Genomic DNA, 21,009 nt, shown 5'->3' with positions numbered 1-21,009 from the left:
TCTGTATTGGATATCATTAGGCTTGTCTCCAAGAAGACTATTTATACCTGTGCACAGCATTAGCTGAACTCTCTGCAGTCTTCTCCGCTTCCCCTAACTTACAGTAAATGTGCTATTTTTCTTTTCCTTCATTAAAAACAATGTAAAGCACTCTGTGTAGAGCTTTAATATTCAGCTGCACCCTGAAGCCACATCTTTCAAGGAAACAAAGCCTGGATACAATAGTTTGACAATCAAGTTACATTTATGAATTCCTGAAAAGATGATTTGTTGTCTTTTCAGGCATTCTGACAGAAGCACTGGCCGAGGCTTAATTTAGCTGCTTGTGTAATATCAAAACAAGGACAGTATATTGGGTGCCATGTTTCCATTCGGATGTACTGTATTCATAAGCGCTTCCTTAAACCCTTCCGCTGCTGTGTTTAGAGGCACAGTGAGTAAGAGAGAATCTTAGAACTGGACCCAAAAATAGCTCGCATTCTTTCCTCTGTTTCAGGAAGCATCAAAAGAGGTCAGAACAACCCTCTCTCTCTCTCCCATGTCCGCCTCTTTCCTTTGTCCCATGTATCTTTAGCTTTACCCGTATCCTTTCTTACTTAACACTCTTTATCAGCCTTTCCTCTTCTATAGTTTTTTTTCTGTCTTCCCTCATGTCATCCAAAGTTCACCAGTATGCGATGTTGTGCAATACCTTCACCCACATCTATACTTAGTTTGTTTTTCCCCCCTCCCCTAATGTTGTTGCAGATAAGTTTGGAGATAAGTTTGATCATCACAAAGACACCTCTGCACATACAAGACTTTTCAGTAGCTATTCATTGTTTAGAAGTTAAAGAACTGAGTTTAATGTATTCTGTTTAAATTATTCCTAAAGCAAAACAATAGCGGGAAAGTGGAGATTGGCAGATTTGGGTGGGTGGATGGGAAAAGTCTACAGAGTACAATGAAATAAGTTATTTTGCAGGAATTACTGCCATGACGAGAGTTCAGTAGCTGGAACAAGTAAATATTCCTGCATATTTTTTTTTTCCCTTTTTGAGTAAAATTCAACCTCGATGCAGTTGATTGAGGCATCCTTTCATTACACTTTAAAAAGAAATGCAACAGATTATTGTTATAGTTCTCATTTGCTTTTTCTCTATTTATTTGCTACATGCAAGGACTAGTGTGAAATATCATTGTCATGATGAGCATAAATGAAGATCAATGCTAGCACATCTACTGTCAGACAGTTAGGCACACAAAGGGTAATCATACTCCTGCATCTTCACAAAGCAAGCAAATGTGTTTAATAAAACCATGCAAATATGGAGCAATGTGACTCTAAAGTGTATTAGAAATGTAAATGATACAGAACTTCATTCTTGAAGTCTGCAGTAGAAAGGAATAGAGTAACAGAGCTGAAAGTGGGGTTGATCTCAGCTGGTACGTGACAGAGCTTGGATCTCCTTCACATGGCATGTCAGACTCATTTTCCATTGTGGACCACATACAGCCCACTTTGATGTCCATTTTCCTACATGATAAAGAAATGGGGCTATAGTCAGGGGTGCACATAAGTGGTCCGCAGGTGCGCATTCGCTGTCAAAATAAAAGACGCGCACCGGATAAGAAGTTGCAACGCGTGTTTGCGTACGTTAGATTTTCTGGAGGAGGACAGACATTTGTTTAGAACTCTTAAAAATGTCGAAGAAGCAAGCTCCTTTAAGCAATTACTTTGGTGTTTCTCCACCTCCAAAGAAATGTCAGGAGTCCGAACCGCAAAAGAAACGCGTATTCTCGGAAAAGTGGTTGCAGGAGGTGAGCTGGCTTCAAACAAATAATGAACGCACAGAGATGTGGTGCAGAATATGATGTGAAAATCCCACTCTAGCTGACAAAAACACTGCCTTTTATATGTACACAAACACGCGTTGCAACTTCTTATCTGGTGCACGTCTTTTTATTTTGACAGCGAATGCGCACCTGCGGACCACTTATGTGCACCCCGGCTATAGTAAATTAAAGAGATCTGTCACCGTGACTCTTTGGGACTTAAATTACAGAAATCTGTCATTTTATTACTTTCAGGTAAAACTTGTGAAAATACAATTAAGTCCAAAACTTATGGCCTCATAAGTTTTGGACTTCCGATGGACGGTCAGTGCCTTGAAAAAAGTAACTACTTCATAGTAATTCCTCTGCTTTTGCTCTGAAATGTACACCAGCATCAGTCAGCAGCATGCATGTGCGTCACACTAAAGTAATATTTCGCAGCACGTTTGTGTTTCAGGACTCAGTTGTGCATGAAATCTGCAATAATCCCAGTGACTGTGTTTGCCTTGTGTGACAGTTTGTGTCGCTGCCTCTGAGCCTTTTTCCCAGTGTGAGAACTGCTCCACTGTACTAAGTGTGTCAACAATACCAGCTGAGAGGCAGCCTTCAGTCCACACACAGCAACTGCAGACTAATCCTTAAAAGAGAGAAACTGGATGAAAGCATGGAGGGAGGGAAGCACAGAGGAGGAAGAAATATAGAGCAAGCATATGGGAAAGTGGAAGGATGGAGATGATAAGAGCAAGAGACGGAGCGATGGTGGAGTTGAGCTTGACAGTGAAAGAGGGAGAGAGGAGAGGTGGAAGTGTGAATGCTAGAGAGAGAGAGAGGGAGACGGAACGATTTTAATGTTTCAAAGGATTTCCCTATCACAGTCTCTGACACATTACATACACAGCTCACTATCAGCCCAACCCTGACAGCTGCACAAATTGGCTGAAAGAGGTTCCCTGGGCAAGGCCTTTGATCAGGTTTGTGTGTGTGTTGTGTCAGCAACACGAGGGGAAGGGGAGAGGTTTTGTACATTTGTGCATACCTGGACATCTGCGTAGTGGAGTGAAGAAAGACTCTTTCTGCTCCAGATCAGTGTAATGAAATGAATGTACAAAGATAAGGCTAACTGTGTGCATGTTTGTTAATAGTCTAACAGTCTGGTTTTGCTTCATGAGCTTATATTGTGTTTACCATGCAGTGGTGTGCAGTGTGTTATCTTAAGCGTGTATAGCTTTTACCCCTGTGATATTTCTCCATAAGATTTCAGCCCGGTGTCTTTTATGTGTCTGACACTCCCCATCAACCATGTGTCTGTGTTATCTTTCCAAGGAGGTTGGTAAACAAACCCATTGTTGAAAGGCTCATATCGAGCCGGTCCGCTGCACAGTTCAGGCTTTGAGGCGGTGAGGTTTCCAATATCGTGATTGCAGACACCACATGGGGAAAAAAAGATATGCGCTTCTTTACTTTCCTCTAACAGTGACACATTATACAATAAACTTTTATAAAATGTCCTGAGAAAGCACACTTATGACAGACTTCACGTGAATTGTTGATTCTAATGATTGGTTGTTTAGCTTTGTTTGTCAAAAATGGTGTAAAATGACCATAATTTTAAAAAGTTTGAAATTGTGAAACCATTTGTCTATGACTCAAAAATATAAAGGCAATTATGTCCTGTCAACTAGATTGACTAATTAAGGAATTGATTATATTTAGCACATTTTAGTATATTATATAGTTCTGTTTTGTGTCTGAAGTGGCTGATACAAAGTTGTTGAGCCAGTATCAATATTCTTCTCAGTGAATACTGCTTTAGGAGTAGAGGCTGGAGATATCACGATATTTAAAGAAAATTTGCACTAACGATGCCTCTGATGATGCAGAAAAAATGATAAACGATGTTTTATGTTTGGAGCATGAGAGCAGCAGTAAGTAAATGAAGAGCATTTTCCATCCTCTTCCTGCGAGTTATTGTCATTGATGACACACTACCTAATTCAAAGTGTGACACTATTGAAATGAGGACCGGTAGCAGAAGCATTCTAATTCAACAGGGGCGACATAGCATGAGCCAAATATTAGAGCAAAAGTAGCCCAGCTGCTTTAGTTGAACAATAAACTCTTCAGGACCCTGGTCAATATGGTCACATAGTAAAACTGAAAAATACTTTATACCTGGGAAGCTGTTTAACCAGCTCTGTAAAGTTCTGCTTTTCCAACATTTAACTGTGTCAGTAATTTGCATTCACTGTTTGCCCATCCTGTCATACGGAGTTCAGCTTGCAATGCTTGGTTGGGTCTTTTTTTTTTTTTTTTTTTTTCTAACCTTTGCGTCGCATATCAGTATCTGCTCCATTGTAGCCTTGTTGTACTCGATGTGTTTTTCCCTCAAATGGTGAAACTCGTTGTTTCCACATTACCGGGAACAATTTTCTTGCATATTTTGCAAAGTAGCGTGCTGCTTTGGAGGTGATTTAAAATCGCTTCTGTTTTAGTAGCCAAAAATGATTCTTTCTCTCTGACATGCTTGGAATTGTTTCATTCATTGCACTGGTAAATGTAAATGTGTGGCATTGCTACAGCAACGATATGACATCTTTTTGACATTATCATGTAAAAATTTGTCGGTGGTATTGTGAAAAATGTATGGCGCAGCCCTAAATTGAAGTTATTCAGGAAATAACATCAAACTGCAAATCTCAGAGACACTGGTAATACAGAGTATTATTTGTCCCAGCTGTTAAACTGAAGTATTACCCAGCATAGCCTCTCTTTCACCTCTGCACTTTGTTTGTGTTTGAGCTGAAGTGTACAGGCTCGTTGTTGGCTGCTGGTGTGAGGTGCTGGCCTGTAAATGACATAAGCGCCTTCTCCTTTTACTCCTGCGTGTCTTCCATACATGTGTTGAATCCTGTTAGCGCTGTCTGTCTGAGCTGCTAGCATGCGTCTGAGTGTGTGTTAGGATTTGTGCACCAGCTGAGAGAAAATACAGGTAATGGATTAATATCAGAGCTGGCTCAGACTCCACATTGCTCTGTGGTGACAGCCTGTCATTATCACAAACACCGGCTCACACTCGTGCACGCACACACAAGCTCACACAAGCTTCCTTGCAATTGTGCATACATATCCACACACAACTCCAAATACAGGATTCACCTTAAGTATGTACACGCTTCCTTTCCTTACCTGTCTCTATCCTTTCTCTTCCTGTCTCTCATTTTCTCGTCATTACAGCACACAGTGCTGCTGCGCTGTGATCATCTCAAGCTGCAGCAGCTTCTTGAACTTGTTCTATCCACTTTCCAACAGTGGAACCAACACTGGGACTACACATCTTTGCGGTGTAGCTGTTTTCCTCCAAGGCAGCAGACAGAGTGTTTTGAATGCTGCTGTCATATGGGCCATCAAGCTTGTTTGCTTCCTCCAAACTTAACCTAATAGTTTGCCTAAGGCAGCGGGCAGGCAGGGGTGGGTGTGCCTTCAGTGCCAGGCACTCATTAATCCTTGCACTGCTCTTCTCCCTGCCAGAAATGGTCATCTTATTAAGCCATTTAGTCAGTATTGAGCTGTGTAATTGGACAGTGGAGGCCAATAGGAAATGTTTGAGTAAGTTAAAGGTGATAAAAGGACCTTGCTTGATTTAAATGCTGTACAGCCTGCTCGGTTCACCCATGGCATAAATTTATTAATACAAATTATAGCGGTGTTTGCTTTAAGACTTTCTTGCCTGACAGTGGCTTGATACCTTTGCATTACAAGAGATGTTTTGAATATCTTTCATTTTTCTGGTCTACGTTTGCTTGCATTGTAACTAAGGTTAAACAACCAGAAAGCAATTTGTGCTGCTTTTAATGTTTGCTGATTTGTGCACACACACAAACAAACCTGTTTTTCATGAAAATTATCAATGGTTTGAAACATTTCCTTATCTAAATCACTGTAGAAGTCACTGCACCTTTACACTTCAGTCAGCGCTGAAAGGAAGTCCCTACTGCCTTGTCATTATGTGCAGAACCTTATGTGAAGATTCAGCACAGCACGCTATTGTTATTCGGGCAAGCCCCAGTGGTTGGGTACCATGAACATCACGGACTAATTTCAGATCTCTTGCTTTCCTAATTTTATGTACTTCCTCTAGAATAAAGAGATAATTGGGACAGGAAAAGATGTGGATGTGAGATTGGTAGATGGAATTTAGCTGAGGAGCGGAATCTGCAGTGAAGTACTTTTTTTGTGGTGTTATCAAATACGTGATTCATGTGACACCAAACATAACAGTAAAGACCTAATGTGACGTTTGCCTTTCTGTGTGTTTTTCTGTCTTTGCAGCAGTCCTATGCCCCTCCCCCTCCACCCATGGCTCCACCCAGCCCTGGCAACACAGGAGGAGGAGGTGGTGGTGGAGGTCAGGGAGGAGGGCTAGTGGAGCAACTTAGTAAGACCAACCTGTACATCAGAGGCCTGCCGCCTGCCACCACCGACCAGGACCTCATCAAACTCTGCCAGCCGTGAGTTCTATTTTCTTCTACTGTCCCTGCCTTCGCTCTGCAGATGCATTAAACGTCCTCAATACAGCTGAGTTCAGTTCATTCCTGCTCAGTTCAGTTTAGTTCAGCTTGTGGTAATTAGTGTTGCGTGAGTGTGACAGGAGCTTATAATGGGTATCAACAATTTGCTCTTGACCCCTGTGTTCCTCCTCTCTGCTTCCTCAGAGGAAAAGACACAACCCAGCTGGGCCTAGCCCATCCGCTCCTTTCTGCCCTGCGTCATCTACACACACAAGGATAGATAATCCTCCTGTCCATCGGTGGAGGCTTGAAACTCCTCAGTCACACGAAGATTTACTTCTCACATGGATGACAATATGATGGATCAGTCCACATTCCATGTTAATAGTAATATAAATGAGCTGTGGGAAATTAAATTGCATCAAATTACCAGTTCAATCTAAAATTTGATGACTTGATGCAGCAACTATATTTGATAAACATCTGAATATTTTAGTAATGGCTGTATCTAGAGTGATTTAGAAGATTTCCATTGGAACTGATGAAGGCATATTTTCATTTTTAGCAGCTTTGTTACGTCTGAGCAAACTCTGATCCAGCGTTTATTTTAACCCATTAGGCAGCTGTTTCCTGATCAGATTTTAGATCAGGGTTCTCATCATAGTGCCTAATCAGATTTAGACTAGGTTCAGAAATATACAGAGTTACTGTTTTGAAAAAACGATGAGACTTTTCAACATGATTTTGTTTTTCTAAGCTTCTTTTCCTCTTTTTAAGGGATCCTGTCACATTTGTTAAAAGCTAATTATTATAGACATTTAAAAAATATCAATTTATCTGTAATTGGAATAATAATACTACACAACAGCGGCTGTGATAATACTGTAGTGTACTTTTCCTGATTAATCACTGAATGTAGTAACTTAAGCTGCAAGAGCAGAAACACTTGACAGGTAATAGGGCCGTACTCTGTTAATTTCAGTATCTAGCTTTGTCCTTTTCTATTGTTTCTTTGTGTTAAAAGTTGGTCCTGCGCATTTAATCCCTACATATCCCAAATGTGGCTCAGGTGGTAGAGTGGGTTATCTACAAATAGGGACGTCAGTGGTTCGCTCCCTGGCTCGAGGTTATCCTTGGGCGAGGTACTGAACCCCAAGTTGCCTCTGATGGATCTGTCAGTGAGGATGTGTGCGTGAATGTTAGACAAGGTGCTTTGGTATAGGAGGGAAAAATGCACTTATATGAATGTGTGTGAGATTTGGTGGTTGGTTACAGTAAAAAGCTCTATATTAGTACTGCTGCCATTTTCCATTTAAATTTTGTAAACAATTTAAACCTGCTTTTCTTATTTGCCTTCTAGCTTATGTTGGTCGATAATATCAAATGTAATTAGTGAGTTGTATGTTAATAATTATAGTGATTGCTTGTCTTGAAGCTATGGGCTTTAAATATTTTCAAAAGCAATTTGATTGTATAGATTTTGTGAAACAGAGAAGACGGATAAAAAATAAAATGCAAAGACACGTTCACATATGCACACACTGTATCTTTCCTTTCTGTGTGTCAGCTGCAGTTCAAGCCTGTTGTATTTCAGCTCAGCCCTGGAGGCAGTTCTGGAAAAACGGGGTGAAAAATGGGGGCCAATAAAAGTTTCATTAGAGGCCCAGTCAGTGTGCCAAGTGGCCAGTAACATTTAGGAAAGGTCATGGAGGAGTGGAGGGGTGCGTGTGCTGTTGGGCAGCATCATAGTGTTGGGTTTCTAACTTGCTCCAGCTTTTGGAAATAGAGTGGCAGCTTCCTGTCAGTCACTTACATGATATGCACGCATGCACACACAAACAGGCCTTTCTTTCATGCACAGTTGCAGTGAGTAACAGGAGGACAGTACTTACACTGATGCACATATACAGACATGCACACTCTTTCAATTCAGTGTCATCCATAATTGGTCGCCAACCATGGCTTTTTTTTTTTTTTGATTGTACCAAACCTCCCATCAGCATCACACACACCCTTACCATTCTTTCATCCTCCTCATTTCCTCCTTCCATCCTTTCCTCTCTGTCCGCCCTTCCCTCTCTCCCTCACCCCTGTTTCCCCCTTCTTTCTCTCTCTGTCTCCGTGCCAGTTCTCAGAGTGTCAGTGAAAAGTGCTGTTGTCAGCTGACATTTCCAATCACTCCCCCGGTCGCCAAAACTATGGACACACTTTTAACGTCTGGGGACAGAGCAGAACGTGAGCGGAATCTAAAGTGTAGCACAAGGGCAATTTCTCTCTCTCACTCACTTGCTTTCACTTCCCCCTGTTGTCTTTCTGTCTCTCTCTCACGCTTGATTCCCAGCTGTCTGTCTGCATATCGATCTATAACTTAATCTGTGGTTAAAACCTGCAGTGTAGCTCATGATGATCTTAAAAAAAAAAAAGTGCTTCCTGTTGTGGTTGATGGATATGAAACTTAAACCTTACAAATATCTTTTTGTCCACACATTTCAGAGTTTCCATCTTAAATTTCAGTTTCCGTGATATTACTCATTACATCAGAGTGAAACTCATGGATTAAAAATGTTCAGCTGCTAGAGAAATCTGTTATGGGAGCCATATTGTTCAAACTGTAACCATATTGTAAACACCTGTACCTAGTCATTTTTTTAATGTGATTAAACTAGAGCCTGAGGAATATAGTATTTTTAAGACCTCTAAAAATTCCCTGGAAAGTGACAATTAATCTACCAGCATCTGGAAAGAGATCAGAGTTCCCCTATATTGGAAGTTGGAGTCAGCACTTATAACTTTTTTTTTCAAAGGGTTTTTGTCCAGTTTGCATTTATCAGATTTTAAAACATGATGAGTTGTAAATGTTAAAAAAAATGAAAAGGCAGAGCTGACACCAAGACTTTCACTGGGATGGACAAGGTATCAACACAGGAATGAGTATATCAGAGGGACAACTCGGGTTGAAAGCTTTGGAGATAAAGTTAGAGAGGCAAGCCTGAGATGAACATGGGACATGTGCAGGCTAGAGAAGTGATAGTGGATTTATTTGACAAAGACTGCTTGTGAAGCTGCAATGCTGGAGGAAAAGAAAGACCACAGAAAGTTCATGGATTTAGTGAACAATGATATGCAGGGGGTTTTTATGACAGAGGATGCTTGGGACGGATGATCTGATATCCTCGTGTTGGTGTTGTTCCCACATCATCATAATAAATGTTGTTCCAGGTTCGATATTGCAAGTGACCAATTCAATTCAATTCTTTATTTATTTGTCACATGTAGTTATAGCTGGTACAACATACAGTGAAATGTTTTTTCTGGCTAAAAAAGTACTCCCCCCGACTGTGCAAACATGCTAAAAAGGATTTTACATAAGCTAAGAAAAAAAGGAAAAGAAACAAAAGTTAAAAGTAAAAAAATATATATAAAAAAACAATGTAAAAGTCCATATGTTTGTGCTTATAAATATATATCCATGACGTGCAAGATATTGCACTGTAATGATTTGAATGAGAAGACTATAAAAATATACATATTTACATAGTACAGATGTATATAATAAGGTACGGATAAGGTTCAGAGAAGAAAGATAAAGTGCAAATTATGTACTGTGTGTGAGATTGTCCATCATGTTGTCCGGTTTGTGTTTTGGTTGAGGAGTCTCACAGTTTGTGGGTAAAAACTCCTCCTGAACCTTTCTGTTCTTGTTTTCAGGCTACAGAGGCGCTTCCCTGACCTCAGTGGCCTGAACAGTTTGTGGGCGGGATGGCTAGAATCCCTAATGATCCTGATGGCCCTGGATCTGCACCTTTCAGCATAGATGTCCTGCAGTGCTGGTAGAGATGTTCCCATAGTGCGTTCAGCTGTGCGCACAACCCTCTGCAGGGCTTTCTGTTGCTGTACTGTGCAGTTCCCGTACCACACCATGATGTTGTTGCACAGGATGCTCTCAATGACACCAGTGTAGAATCTCCTCTGTATATTCTTGGAGATCTTAAACCTCTTTAGACGCCTCAGGTGATAGAGGCGCTGTCTGCCTTTACTAATGAGGAAGTCCGTGTGTGTACTCCAAGTGAGGTCCTCGTTGATGTGGACACCGAGGTATTTGAAGTTGGAGACTCTCTCCACAGGGGTTCCATAGATCTGAATTGGGGTGTGAGTTTTCTCACCTCTCTGTTTTCTGAAGTCAATCACCATCTCCTTTGTTTTACTGATGTTCATGGAGAGGTGATTTGCCTCACACCACTTTGCTAGTCCATCCACCTCACTCTGGTAGGCCGTCTCGTCGTTCCCAGAGATGAGTCCCACCACCACTGTGTCGTCAGCAAACTTCACAATGGAATTAGTGGGGTGTCTGGCCGTGCAGTCCGCGGTGTAGAGGGAGTAGAGAAGGGGGCTCAGTACACATCCCTGGGGGGCCCCTATGTTCAATGAGAGTGTATGGGAGTACACATCCCCTATTCTCACTGACTGTGGTCTCGTGGTCAGGAAGCTATAAATCCACCTGCACAAAGATGTACTGAATCCCAGATCTTGGAGCTTACCCGAGAGGGTGTGGGGAACTATGGTGTTGAATGCTGAGCTGTAATCTATAAACAGCATTCTCACATAGTTCCCACATCCCTCATCTAGATGGCTCAGTGTGGTATGCAGGACCTGTGCTACAGCATCTCCGGTAGATCTGTTTGTCCGGTATGCAAACTGCAGTGAGTCGAAGTCGGGAGGAAGGAGGGAACTGATGAAGGGTTTCATGAGCCTCTCAAAACACTTCATCACTACAGATGAAATAAATAAAAAATGCCTGACCAGGATACTGCTGAAATGCAACAAATTCAAATTGCTGGATTGGCAGACAGAGGCAGTTTTTCGCAAGTTAAGTCGATTTTTTTTAAGGTGTTTTTTTCCCCAAAGTCGCAAAAGTATGATGTCACAACAATGTGATTGGTCACTTGCAATGTTAAACCTGGAACAATATTTATTATGATGATATGGGAACAACACCGACACGAGGATATCAGATCGTGCGCTTGGGCCAGCAGGTGATGGAGGCAAACGATCCACTGTTCCATCCCTTAGAGCAGGGATGGGGGAACTCCAGGCTTCAAGGGCCGGTGTCCTGCAGGTTTTAGATGTGTCCTTGATCCAACGCAGCTGATTTAAATGGCTAAATTACCTCCTCAACATGTCTCCAAGTTCTCCAGAGGCCTGGTAATGAACTAATCATTTGATTCAGGTGTGTTGACCCTGGGTGAGATCTAAAACCTGCAGGACACCGGCCCTTGAGTTCCCCCACCCCTGCCTTAGAGTTAGCAGCTGGAAGAGGAAGTGCTTCTTGTGGTACATCGGCAAATGTCAGCTACCAGTGTACAGTGTACAGATAAATTAATCAGGCTCAACCTAAAATGTTTGCAAATGTTCGCCGAGCATTGAAAGGGCTCCTTATATTTTGAAGGTTTTAATTTTTTTATTTAAATTTTTTTATTTCAAGAATTAAACCAAAGCAACTGTAAAAAAATAAATAAAAAATGCCTGACTAATAACCAGCTGTATTACATATATCATGCACCAGTATTGGTCCAGTAAGATCTTCTGCTCTTTTGCTGAGCCTCCATATTGACGTGTCAAAGCAGCAAAATATTGTTATTAAAATGACTATATTCCTTTTCCAGGCTTTTGTGCAGTCTGGCTTTTTTTTTCTTAACCACTTAATGGCACCACAGAATAACTCGTAGTGCTTTATTCAAGACTAAAGAAGTCTGTTGGATGACTTTTTCTTCTTTTTGAGCAAATAATGTTGGATCTGATGCTCTCGAGGCCTTAATGTCTTAGAAATTATTTAAATGTTAAAAATAACCCTCTGCTTGTAAGATCCTAAATTAAATATTGAACTATCTGATCTGAAGCGCTGTGGTTAGGATGAAGTGGAGATGAAACTATATTTAACTCAGATTAGAGTTTGGTCTGACATGGATCACCACACAGCATTATCTAATAAAAGCAAACAAAAAGTTGATAAAAGACATCTCTTTGTTTGTTGCTTATACTAGTGGCTGTTTACTCTGTCATGGACACAAATTACTTTTCTGCTATAATGCCAACTCTTGAATGTGCCACCTAACTGGAGAGCCTGGGAGCTTATGATTTACACTTCATGGAAAGGTCTTTTGGCAGACAAACCTAATGTTTCAGTGACATTAAGCCATCGTCTAAACTCACAGCGCATTGGCTTTTCATCATGGAAACAGTCCAAGACTTTATTTCTTCATAGTGCCTAAAGATGTTAAACTACATATGGGGAATGGATTTGAAGACTTCTGAAGCATTGCTGTCTCGGTCCTCCCTCTGTGTTTGCCTGTGTGAGTCTAACAGGCCGAGAGGGAGGAAAATGAGGGAAATGCGAGAGACAAGACAGCTGTATCGGATCCCCAATTAGGAGCTACCACACACAGAGACCAACCTGCACGTACACTAATGCATGCACAATCGCACACATGCAGACAAACGCACAAGTTCTGACAGAACTCGCACAATTTGCAAACGCAGAGGACGCGTACATATACATAATGTATATAAACACTCTTGGATATCCTGGAGAGATGCAGAAATGATGCACGTTGGTGTGGGTGGGAACTGTGGTTCAGAAGACATCAAACGGTGAGCATCCATAGGCTGACTGTGTTCCACAAGGGAATGAAAACACAGATCTGATGCTGTGAGGGCCCTCTGAGGACTGTCATTAACACTTCACTCACACACAGACAGGGTTGCACACAGATTTTGTCAAGCCTGCCAAAACGGGGTGCGTTGAGTTTCGTATCGACATCCCTCCTTAAATCTCGGCAGTCTAGAAAATGCTGTCAATTTCAGTGGTCTTGGCAAGGATTCGGAGGAGTTTCCATGTGTTGAGGAAGACACATGGCTCATCCTTGAAAGACTGTCATTCTAAAAGTCAGCTCTACCCCCCACCAAACTAACCCAGACTGATGCTACAGAAAGACATTCTTCTCTGGCTTAGCACAGTGTTATTCAGCTTTGTAGCATTTCTATGAAGCCAAAGAAAACAGATTTTAGGTTAGCTCAGTGTCCTCCAGCGGAGATGTGTCTTCCCCTTTGGATTGCATGAACTCTTTGATTTCAACCAAAAGTGACAAAAAACGAAGCAAAATCCGTCCCCTGCTGAGTCATCGGATTTCCGTATGTAGTAGCAAGTCACCATATTCAGCTGACAGCTCCTTCAATAGCACCTTGAATGTTCTGTGCTGTTTAGCTCTGGAGCGGATGCTGTTTATGATCTTCACGACGGGAGTCATTACGTGCTCGAAGCCGATCACCTTTGTGCATAACGCCTGCTGGTGAATGATGCAGTGGTATTGCATGAAGTTTGGGAACTCTGTGTCACCTTTACAGTGAGCGATGAATCCTGTATGTCGGCCGATCATAGCAGGAGCCCCGTCGGTAGTCACTGATACCTGCTTTTCCAACGGTACCTTTTTCTTCGCGAAAACTCCTTCACCGCGTTATAGATGTCAACTCCCTTCGTAGTTGTCTTTAGCGGCAGTAGTGTCAGAAGTTCTTCTTTTGTGGAGAAACCATCAAACACCATCCGGATAAAGACCATCAGCTGTGCTGCACTGCTGCTGTCCACGGACTCGTCACACTGGATGCTAAACCACCTGCACTTTGCCAGATCCTGATCCAACTGATCGGCCAAGTTCCCGGACATAGCCGACACTCTTCTAACGATTGTAGTTGCCCCCAGCTGGACATCGGAGAGAGTGGAGATTATATCGTTTCCATATTTCTCGTCTTTAAGCATAGTTTTTGCAATTATCATCATTGCTTCTTTGAAAACCTCCCCGTCTAAAAATGCCTTCTTTTTCTTAATCATGAAATGTGTAGCTCTAAATGAAGCTTCGGTTGCTTTTTGGGAGGTTTTTTTTGCTCAAACCTGTCTTTAGCTCGCGGGCTTTTTCCACTCGCAGTGTGCTGCCCTTTGGGTAGTTAGCATGGTAGCTTGTGTGACACGTTCGGAAATGTCTCTCCACGTTGTGCTGCTTTGCCGTTGCCACAGTCGCCCCGCAAATGAGACACACCCATGAATCTTTCACAGTGGTAAAAAACTCTTCCTCCCATTCACTGTGACAATGATATGTTTTCTTCTTTTTCTTTTTTCCACCATTTTTTCCTTATCTCTTCACCTTTGCTGGTCTTCACGGCAACTGTTTCCATGGAGACCAGCTAGAGCTCATCTAATATTTAATAATAATTTTTTTTTAATATATTATCTCTAACAAATTGACACCAATGCAATTGTGATTTTAAAAAAAATGGCAAGAAAAAATAAAAATAGATGCAGCTAACTGGTAAGTTGTTATGGTGAGCTATTTTTAGAACAGGCCCGCGGGCGACTCATGTGGTCCTTGCGGGCGACCTGGTGCCCGCGGGCACCGTGTTGGTGACCTCTGGGTCAGAGAAATGGCAACTCCCTTGCCCCAAAAAGCCCAACTAAGAGCTACATCTGACTCCACAGGCCTCAGTTAGTGTGTAAAATGCTAAAATTTGTGACAATACAATTAGGAAAAAGCCTGAACTAGTGTGAAAGGGTTTCCAAGAAAGAGCCTCTTCTCCCTAAAAAGAAAATGACAGCTTAGATTTACAAAGTCGCATCTGAAGAATCCACAAGATTTCTGGAACAAGACTTCTGTCCTTTGGACAAGCAAGACCAATATAGAGATCTGTGGCAAATCAGCACAAAAACCTCATACCAACTGTCAAACACTGTGGAGAAGGGGTGATGATTTGGACTTGTTCTGCAGCCACAGGACCTGGGTATCTTGCAGTCACTGAGTCAACTATCGAGTCCTCTGTATACCAAAGTATTCTAGGGTGAAATCTGAAGCCGTCTTTCTAACAGCAAAAGCTTGGCCCAAATTAGTTCATGCAACAGGGCAATGATCCTGTGCAAAGTAGGAAATCTACAACAGAACAGTTAACAAAGAAAAAAATTAAGATGTTGCAATAGCCCAGTCAGTCCAGACCTCATCCTGACTGAAAAAAGAGAGCTGTGCATAAACAAATGTCCACAGACCTCAATGAACTGAAGAGACTGAAACAGTCATACAGAAAATGTATTTTGTTTCTCTTTCCAAAGTATTTTGTTAAAGGACTCTGTGTAATAAGCCTTGTGGTGGTGTTCATCTGAGGGTTGTCTGAAACCTTAGAATTAATAAGGGTATGTTTTTTCTTTTGGCTCACCGTGACTTTTCAGGGATTTAACTCAAACTTCTAGCCTGTAACCTGTCAATACAAATTTACTTTAAAATACAGTTAAAATACAGAAAGAACAGAATAATTGACAATGAAAATAATAGGTGTAACCCTCCATTTGGTGCTTAGGAAATAGAGAAAATAATCTAATTTCTTCTAATGAAAGTTACACATGTAGCCGTAGGTTATACCAATTTTTTTTTTTTTGCTTCCTGGAGAATTACTTTAAATTAGAAGTAAAATTACATCCCCAGATATTTTTCAGAACAAATTTCTCTATTTTTTAGGCACAATGGAAAGTAATTGATAAGGAAGTGCTGACCTTTCCTTTCTGGCTCCTTGTAGTCTTTTATTGGTATGTTTTAAGTATTTCAGTAGTTTTTATGGCTCTCTTACGTGTCATTGCTATTGATTGAAGTGTAGGTCGATGTTATTTGACTCCAGGTTTCTGTTGGAATCAACCAAAATGTTCCAGTTGGGACTTGAAGAGGACATTCTGCACTTTCCTCTCCTCTTATTCCATGATCTAAAATTTCCTCACTTAACCATCTGATCTGTTATCAATACTTTTTTCCATTTCTTCTGCACAATAGTAGATTGTTGTAGCTGTCTGGATAAAATGAAATGTTGCCATTGAATCACAGATTTGGATGGTGCATTGTTGTTGTAATAGGACATTTCCCTAAGGCCATGGCGTCATCCTCTCTCTTCTCCTCTCCTCTCGCTAACCTGCGTAACTACAGAGGGAACAGGTGGACATACAGTCTGACAATAATGTACCCAAACATGGAAACATGTTTTTTGTTTTCCTCTTTTTGAAATTAGACCAGTGCGACCATTTTTTATTTTTTATTTTTATTTTTTTCCCTCTTCAAGATTCATAGTGTAACTACCCAGGCACCCCCATCCCCCCACACCCCCGCTGTCCAGAGTCTGGATATGTTTCAGTCTTCTGCTGGGAAAAACAAGTTGGCAAAACACGTGGATGATGTATGAGATGTTTGACATGGATTCAAACTTCCACAAACATACTCTGTCACACACGTAATTACACCTACACAAGTATTTGCATGCTCAAGTGTTCGGTCACATGCACTTGAGTCATGCTGATGTAGAAGTCACTGAGAGTTGGTCTTGCTATTGCCAGATGGTGTGTGTAGTGTGTGTGTGATTACTGCTTTGGTGTAGGTTTTTTCTTTTCTTTTTGATCTGTGCCGTTGCGTATACGTGTGGGCGATTAGCCTTGTTTTCTTCAGAGTGTTTTTCACGTCTGCAGCCGTTGGCTGGCTCCACCAGCCGCAGGCCAAAGACCTTATTTACCACCAGCTATGACTTTTGGGAAAGAAATGGTATCAGCCAAACAGATTTGATTTCAGCCCATCACAATCAGCGGGTTTGTAAATACCATTCAGATATAGATTTAAATTGCAGGAATGAAAATGTGTGAAAACTGAGTGTTGTTCAAATGTTTGATTTTTGACAAAAACAGTGATTTTTCTCTCTGCCAATTGCGAGATCATACGCTGCTCATCTGTCATGTTAGGTGTGATAGCAGTCCTTTAAAGCCTTTTTTCCTGTCCCAATAGAGTTTGATATGAGGCTGTCAGGCGAGCTAGACTCGGTTCTCTTCTTCTTAATGACAGAGTTGGCTGACAGAGACTCTCCTGATGCTGACAACTAAATGATCTCTTCTTTATTAAACACCTCTTACTATCTCTCCATCTCCCCCGGACTATCTCACTTCCTGCTCGCCTTGAGTATCTTTTTATCTTTTGACTGACTGCTCTCCCTCTCCTTGTCTATTTCACATTCCTTAGTCTCTCCAACCCTTCCGCTGCTTTTCTCACCTCCTTTGCTAGTAGGAAGCTTCTGCATTGTTTTCTCATTGAGTTGTTTTTGCTTCTACCTTCATTGTTTCCCTTTTTTTTTCTTTTCTTCCCATCTCTCAAACAGAAGAGGGAATATACTTCCATCCTTTACCTGGGGCTATCAGCCAGTCTGCTAGCCAGTCAGCGAGCTTGTCGGGCAGAGTGTCAATCTGTTTGATAGTCACTCAGCCAGCCAGTCAGTCATTGTGCACCAGTGTGAAAACATTAATTAAAAGTCTCATCCACAAAGCCAGGCAGTGATCCAGGCTGATCTCAACAATTCAAGCTTTCTGTCTTCGTCTTTTTCTGACTCTACCTTCCTTTCTGTCTCTGTTATCCTCTCTCTTCATACCTTCTCAGCCTCTTTCTGGGTTTTGTCTGTTTCTTTCTCCTCTTTCCTTGAGCACTAAAAGACTGGTCTGATAAGAAACATTATTAACTTCTTTCTGAGAACCCAAGAACAGAAAGCTCGAGAATAGAAGTGGGATGTGGGGGGAAAATAAGGAAGTAGACAAAGAGAGAGGCAGAGGTGTCAAACATAAGAGAGTAAGGTGGTGAATCGGACAGGAGACATTAAAAGTTGGTAGAGGGAGCAGATGGAGGGACGGACTTTTTGTTCCTCCATCTGCTGGATGGAGGTTGTGTGTCTATCTTGTTAATAATTCTGACGCAAGTCATCCTGTGGTGACCATTTCGTGTACATATTTTGTGGTAGTCCATCACTGCGTTGTTTCCTTTGACTGGACCAAACTTATGACTCAACGATAGACCAGAATTATAACCCTGCAGCTCTGCCTGCAGCACAGCTAAATATTTACCCAAGACTCAAATAACTAATATTGATCCAGATGTTAAAAATGGGCCAGCAGCAAATCAGAATGTTACATTGTTGTTGTTTTTGTTTTGCAGATATGGGAAAATTGTCTCTACAAAGGCCATCTTGGACAAAAACACCAATCAGTGCAAAGGTGAGTGAGTTTCATTCTACTTGTTTCTGCAAGGATGCAGTATCTGCACTCTACTTCACAACCTCAGGTCTTGATTTGATATTTAAGTCTTTTTATTTATAGAGACCATTTCCTTTACTTAAACACCGACAGTGTAAGTCCATGTGTTGGAGAACACACGGCCGCTGACTATAAAGGCCATGTTATCCTTTAATCTATCGTAATAATGCACTTCTAGAGAATCTCTATTTTGCTTAACTTCACCGTGATGATGATTTCAGGATTGCTCTCTAATGATACTCAGAGTTGAGCGCATTTTGAAAGCAAGCTGTTGGTATTGTTGTCGTATGGAAAATCAGGATGGGGAACACCAGACAATAGACACAATATGTTTCAAATCGTCTCTGCGGTAAACGGGGCTCACTCAAGTGTCCTCTGATGAGGGTCTGCTTGATTGTTAGAGTGGTCTGAACAAAGCACTAATCAATATGATTGTAGTCGTCTGTTTTGAAGAGGCACACAAGAGCGTGCGTTCAGAATGATTGCTGCTCATCTGTCAGAGCTGTACTCAAAGGTATCCTGACACGGTTTAGGACAACAGCACAAAGGTCCTGTAATCACAGTTTCAGGTTGGACGGTGTGAGTGAAGGAAAACCCAGACTGATTGGTTCTGATAGGAGAAATGTTAATGTGAATTTTAAGTCTTCATCTGTGCTGATTACTTAGGATAAAATATTTTGATTCCACTCCTGCTTGTCTTAACATAATAATGGGAAAACCAAATCTCAGTAAGGCTCCTCTGGAAAGTCTTTTACTTCGCTCATTATCTTGAATCTTTCTAATTGGCTAGTTATGTAAATCTTAAACTTCATCTTGCTGCTACCTGCTTCACCATCACATAATCAAATATGGCTTGGGAGTCTTGAGCGCATATTAAAATGCCTTTCCTGACTGCTTTACAGCACAGCCAAAGGAAGGGAAGAAAATTCTATAAGTCCAGTGATAGTTATCAGTTATTCTTTCTCGACTCATTAATTTTTGTCATTGGTGTTTTGTGAAATGAGTTTTTCAAAACCTGTTTCAGTATGGCCTCCAGTTCATAATTGTGATGTCTGCCAATTATGTCTTCGTGTTCATGCTTCTTTATAGTATGGAAAAGTTATCATTTTTGATCGTACTGCACGAGTGCTTACAAATTAAATGGAAAACGAACGTAATTTCTGCTTTCAATTATATTTCCTGGATATGGGTGATGATATGGTTTCATTGTTCACCAATCCCAGGCAAACACAGTTTATTTGAAAGTCTAAAGCTTATTAGTGTTTACCAGTGCTGTACTTTTGTATAAAAATGCTGTTAGGAGCACGTCAGTGAGCCACGATATTGGGTGAGATCTCTCTAATGGATGCTGACACTCTGTTTCCAACCTGTGCACATCTGGTGCTCAAATACATCGGCTATGTATCAATCCATGGTAGAAAGTAGTCCACAATATAGATTTACACCTATTATAAAAACATTGTGGAAAAGCTGTTTCGGCTAATACAATATGTTTGTGACTTGGGTTTTAAACAACCACATGGGAAGATAAAAAATGATTAAATGAACAGTTATGTATTGACTTTTCTTTGCAATAAATAAAATAAAAGACTAAGATTAATGCCACATGGTGTCAATTTTGACTCATTGGCACTTCATTAAATATACCTGTGCATCTGCTAATCAACTCGTATCCAATCGGTCAATCACATGGCAGCACCTCTATGCATTTATGCATGTAGACGTGGTCAAAACAATCTGCTGAAATTGGACCCAAAGATGCTTTACGAAGAAAAGGGAGAAACGTGATTTAAGTGTCGTGTTGTTGTTCAGACAGGTTTTCTAGGAATTTCCATTCAGTTGTCTTTAAGGTTTCTAGCAAGCAGTCTAAAAGAGAGAAAATAGCCAGATATTGAGCTAATAGACAGGCAGCCTAAACCTAAAACAACACATTGAATGTTAAAGCAGATGTGCAAGAAGACCACACTACCCATATGGAAAAGAAATAGTAAAAACATATATGATTTACTCATGTATAAATCATATAAGCCTTACATGATTTACTCATGAAAGTGGCCACTTTCTCATTACTTTCATATATATTTTTTAGTAAGTATACAAAACATACAAGTTTCATTATATGATTTTTCAAGGGATTTTATATGTGTTTTCACTCTTGTATGCTTTTCATACAAGTTTCATACAAGACAGATAAAAACTTTATAAGATTTATATATATCTTTTCCATATGGGTATGCACCACTCCTGTCAGGAAAGAACAGAAACTCGGGTTACATTTTAAACAAATAGAAGATTGGAAAGATGTTGCCTGAATACTCTCGATTTCTGCTTTGACATTTAGGGGATGTGGTCAGAATTTGGCATAAACAACATGAAAGCATGGATCCATTCTGCCTCGTATCAACCGTTCAGATTAGTTGTTGGTGGTGTGATGGAGTTGAAGATATCTTCTTGGCACACGTTGGGCACCTTAGTACCAAGTGACAGTCATTTCAGTGCCACAGTCTACCGGAGTATTGTTGCTGACTATGCCCCATTCCTTTATGACCA

At 41.0% G+C, this 21,009-nt stretch overlaps 1 protein-coding gene across 2 annotated transcripts in view; it reads left to right on the top strand.

Annotated features, from left to right (window-relative positions):
* Window positions 1-21,009, top strand: part of LOC146698199 (RNA-binding motif, single-stranded-interacting protein 3-like) — a 133,943-nt gene that overhangs the window by 32,988 nt on the left and 79,946 nt on the right. For both annotated transcript variants that reach the window (XM_085473226.1, XM_085473227.1), the window contains exons 2-3: window positions 6,145-6,323; window positions 18,362-18,420. In XM_085473226.1, coding sequence (XP_085329352.1) covers window positions 6,145-6,323; window positions 18,362-18,420 — 238 coding nt within the window. The remainder of the gene's footprint in view (window positions 1-6,144; window positions 6,324-18,361; window positions 18,421-21,009) is intronic.

The sequence above is a fragment of the Copadichromis virginalis genome, linkage group LG11, assembly GCF_057382275.1.
Source record: "Copadichromis virginalis isolate Kocher_CV1m ecotype Utaka linkage group LG11, C_Virginalis_male_GT1.1, whole genome shotgun sequence".
NCBI classification, from domain to species: domain Eukaryota; kingdom Metazoa; phylum Chordata; class Actinopteri; order Cichliformes; family Cichlidae; genus Copadichromis; species Copadichromis virginalis.
The sequence above is the reverse complement of the archived record's forward strand: the minus strand, read 5'-3'. Positions and strand labels throughout refer to the sequence as shown.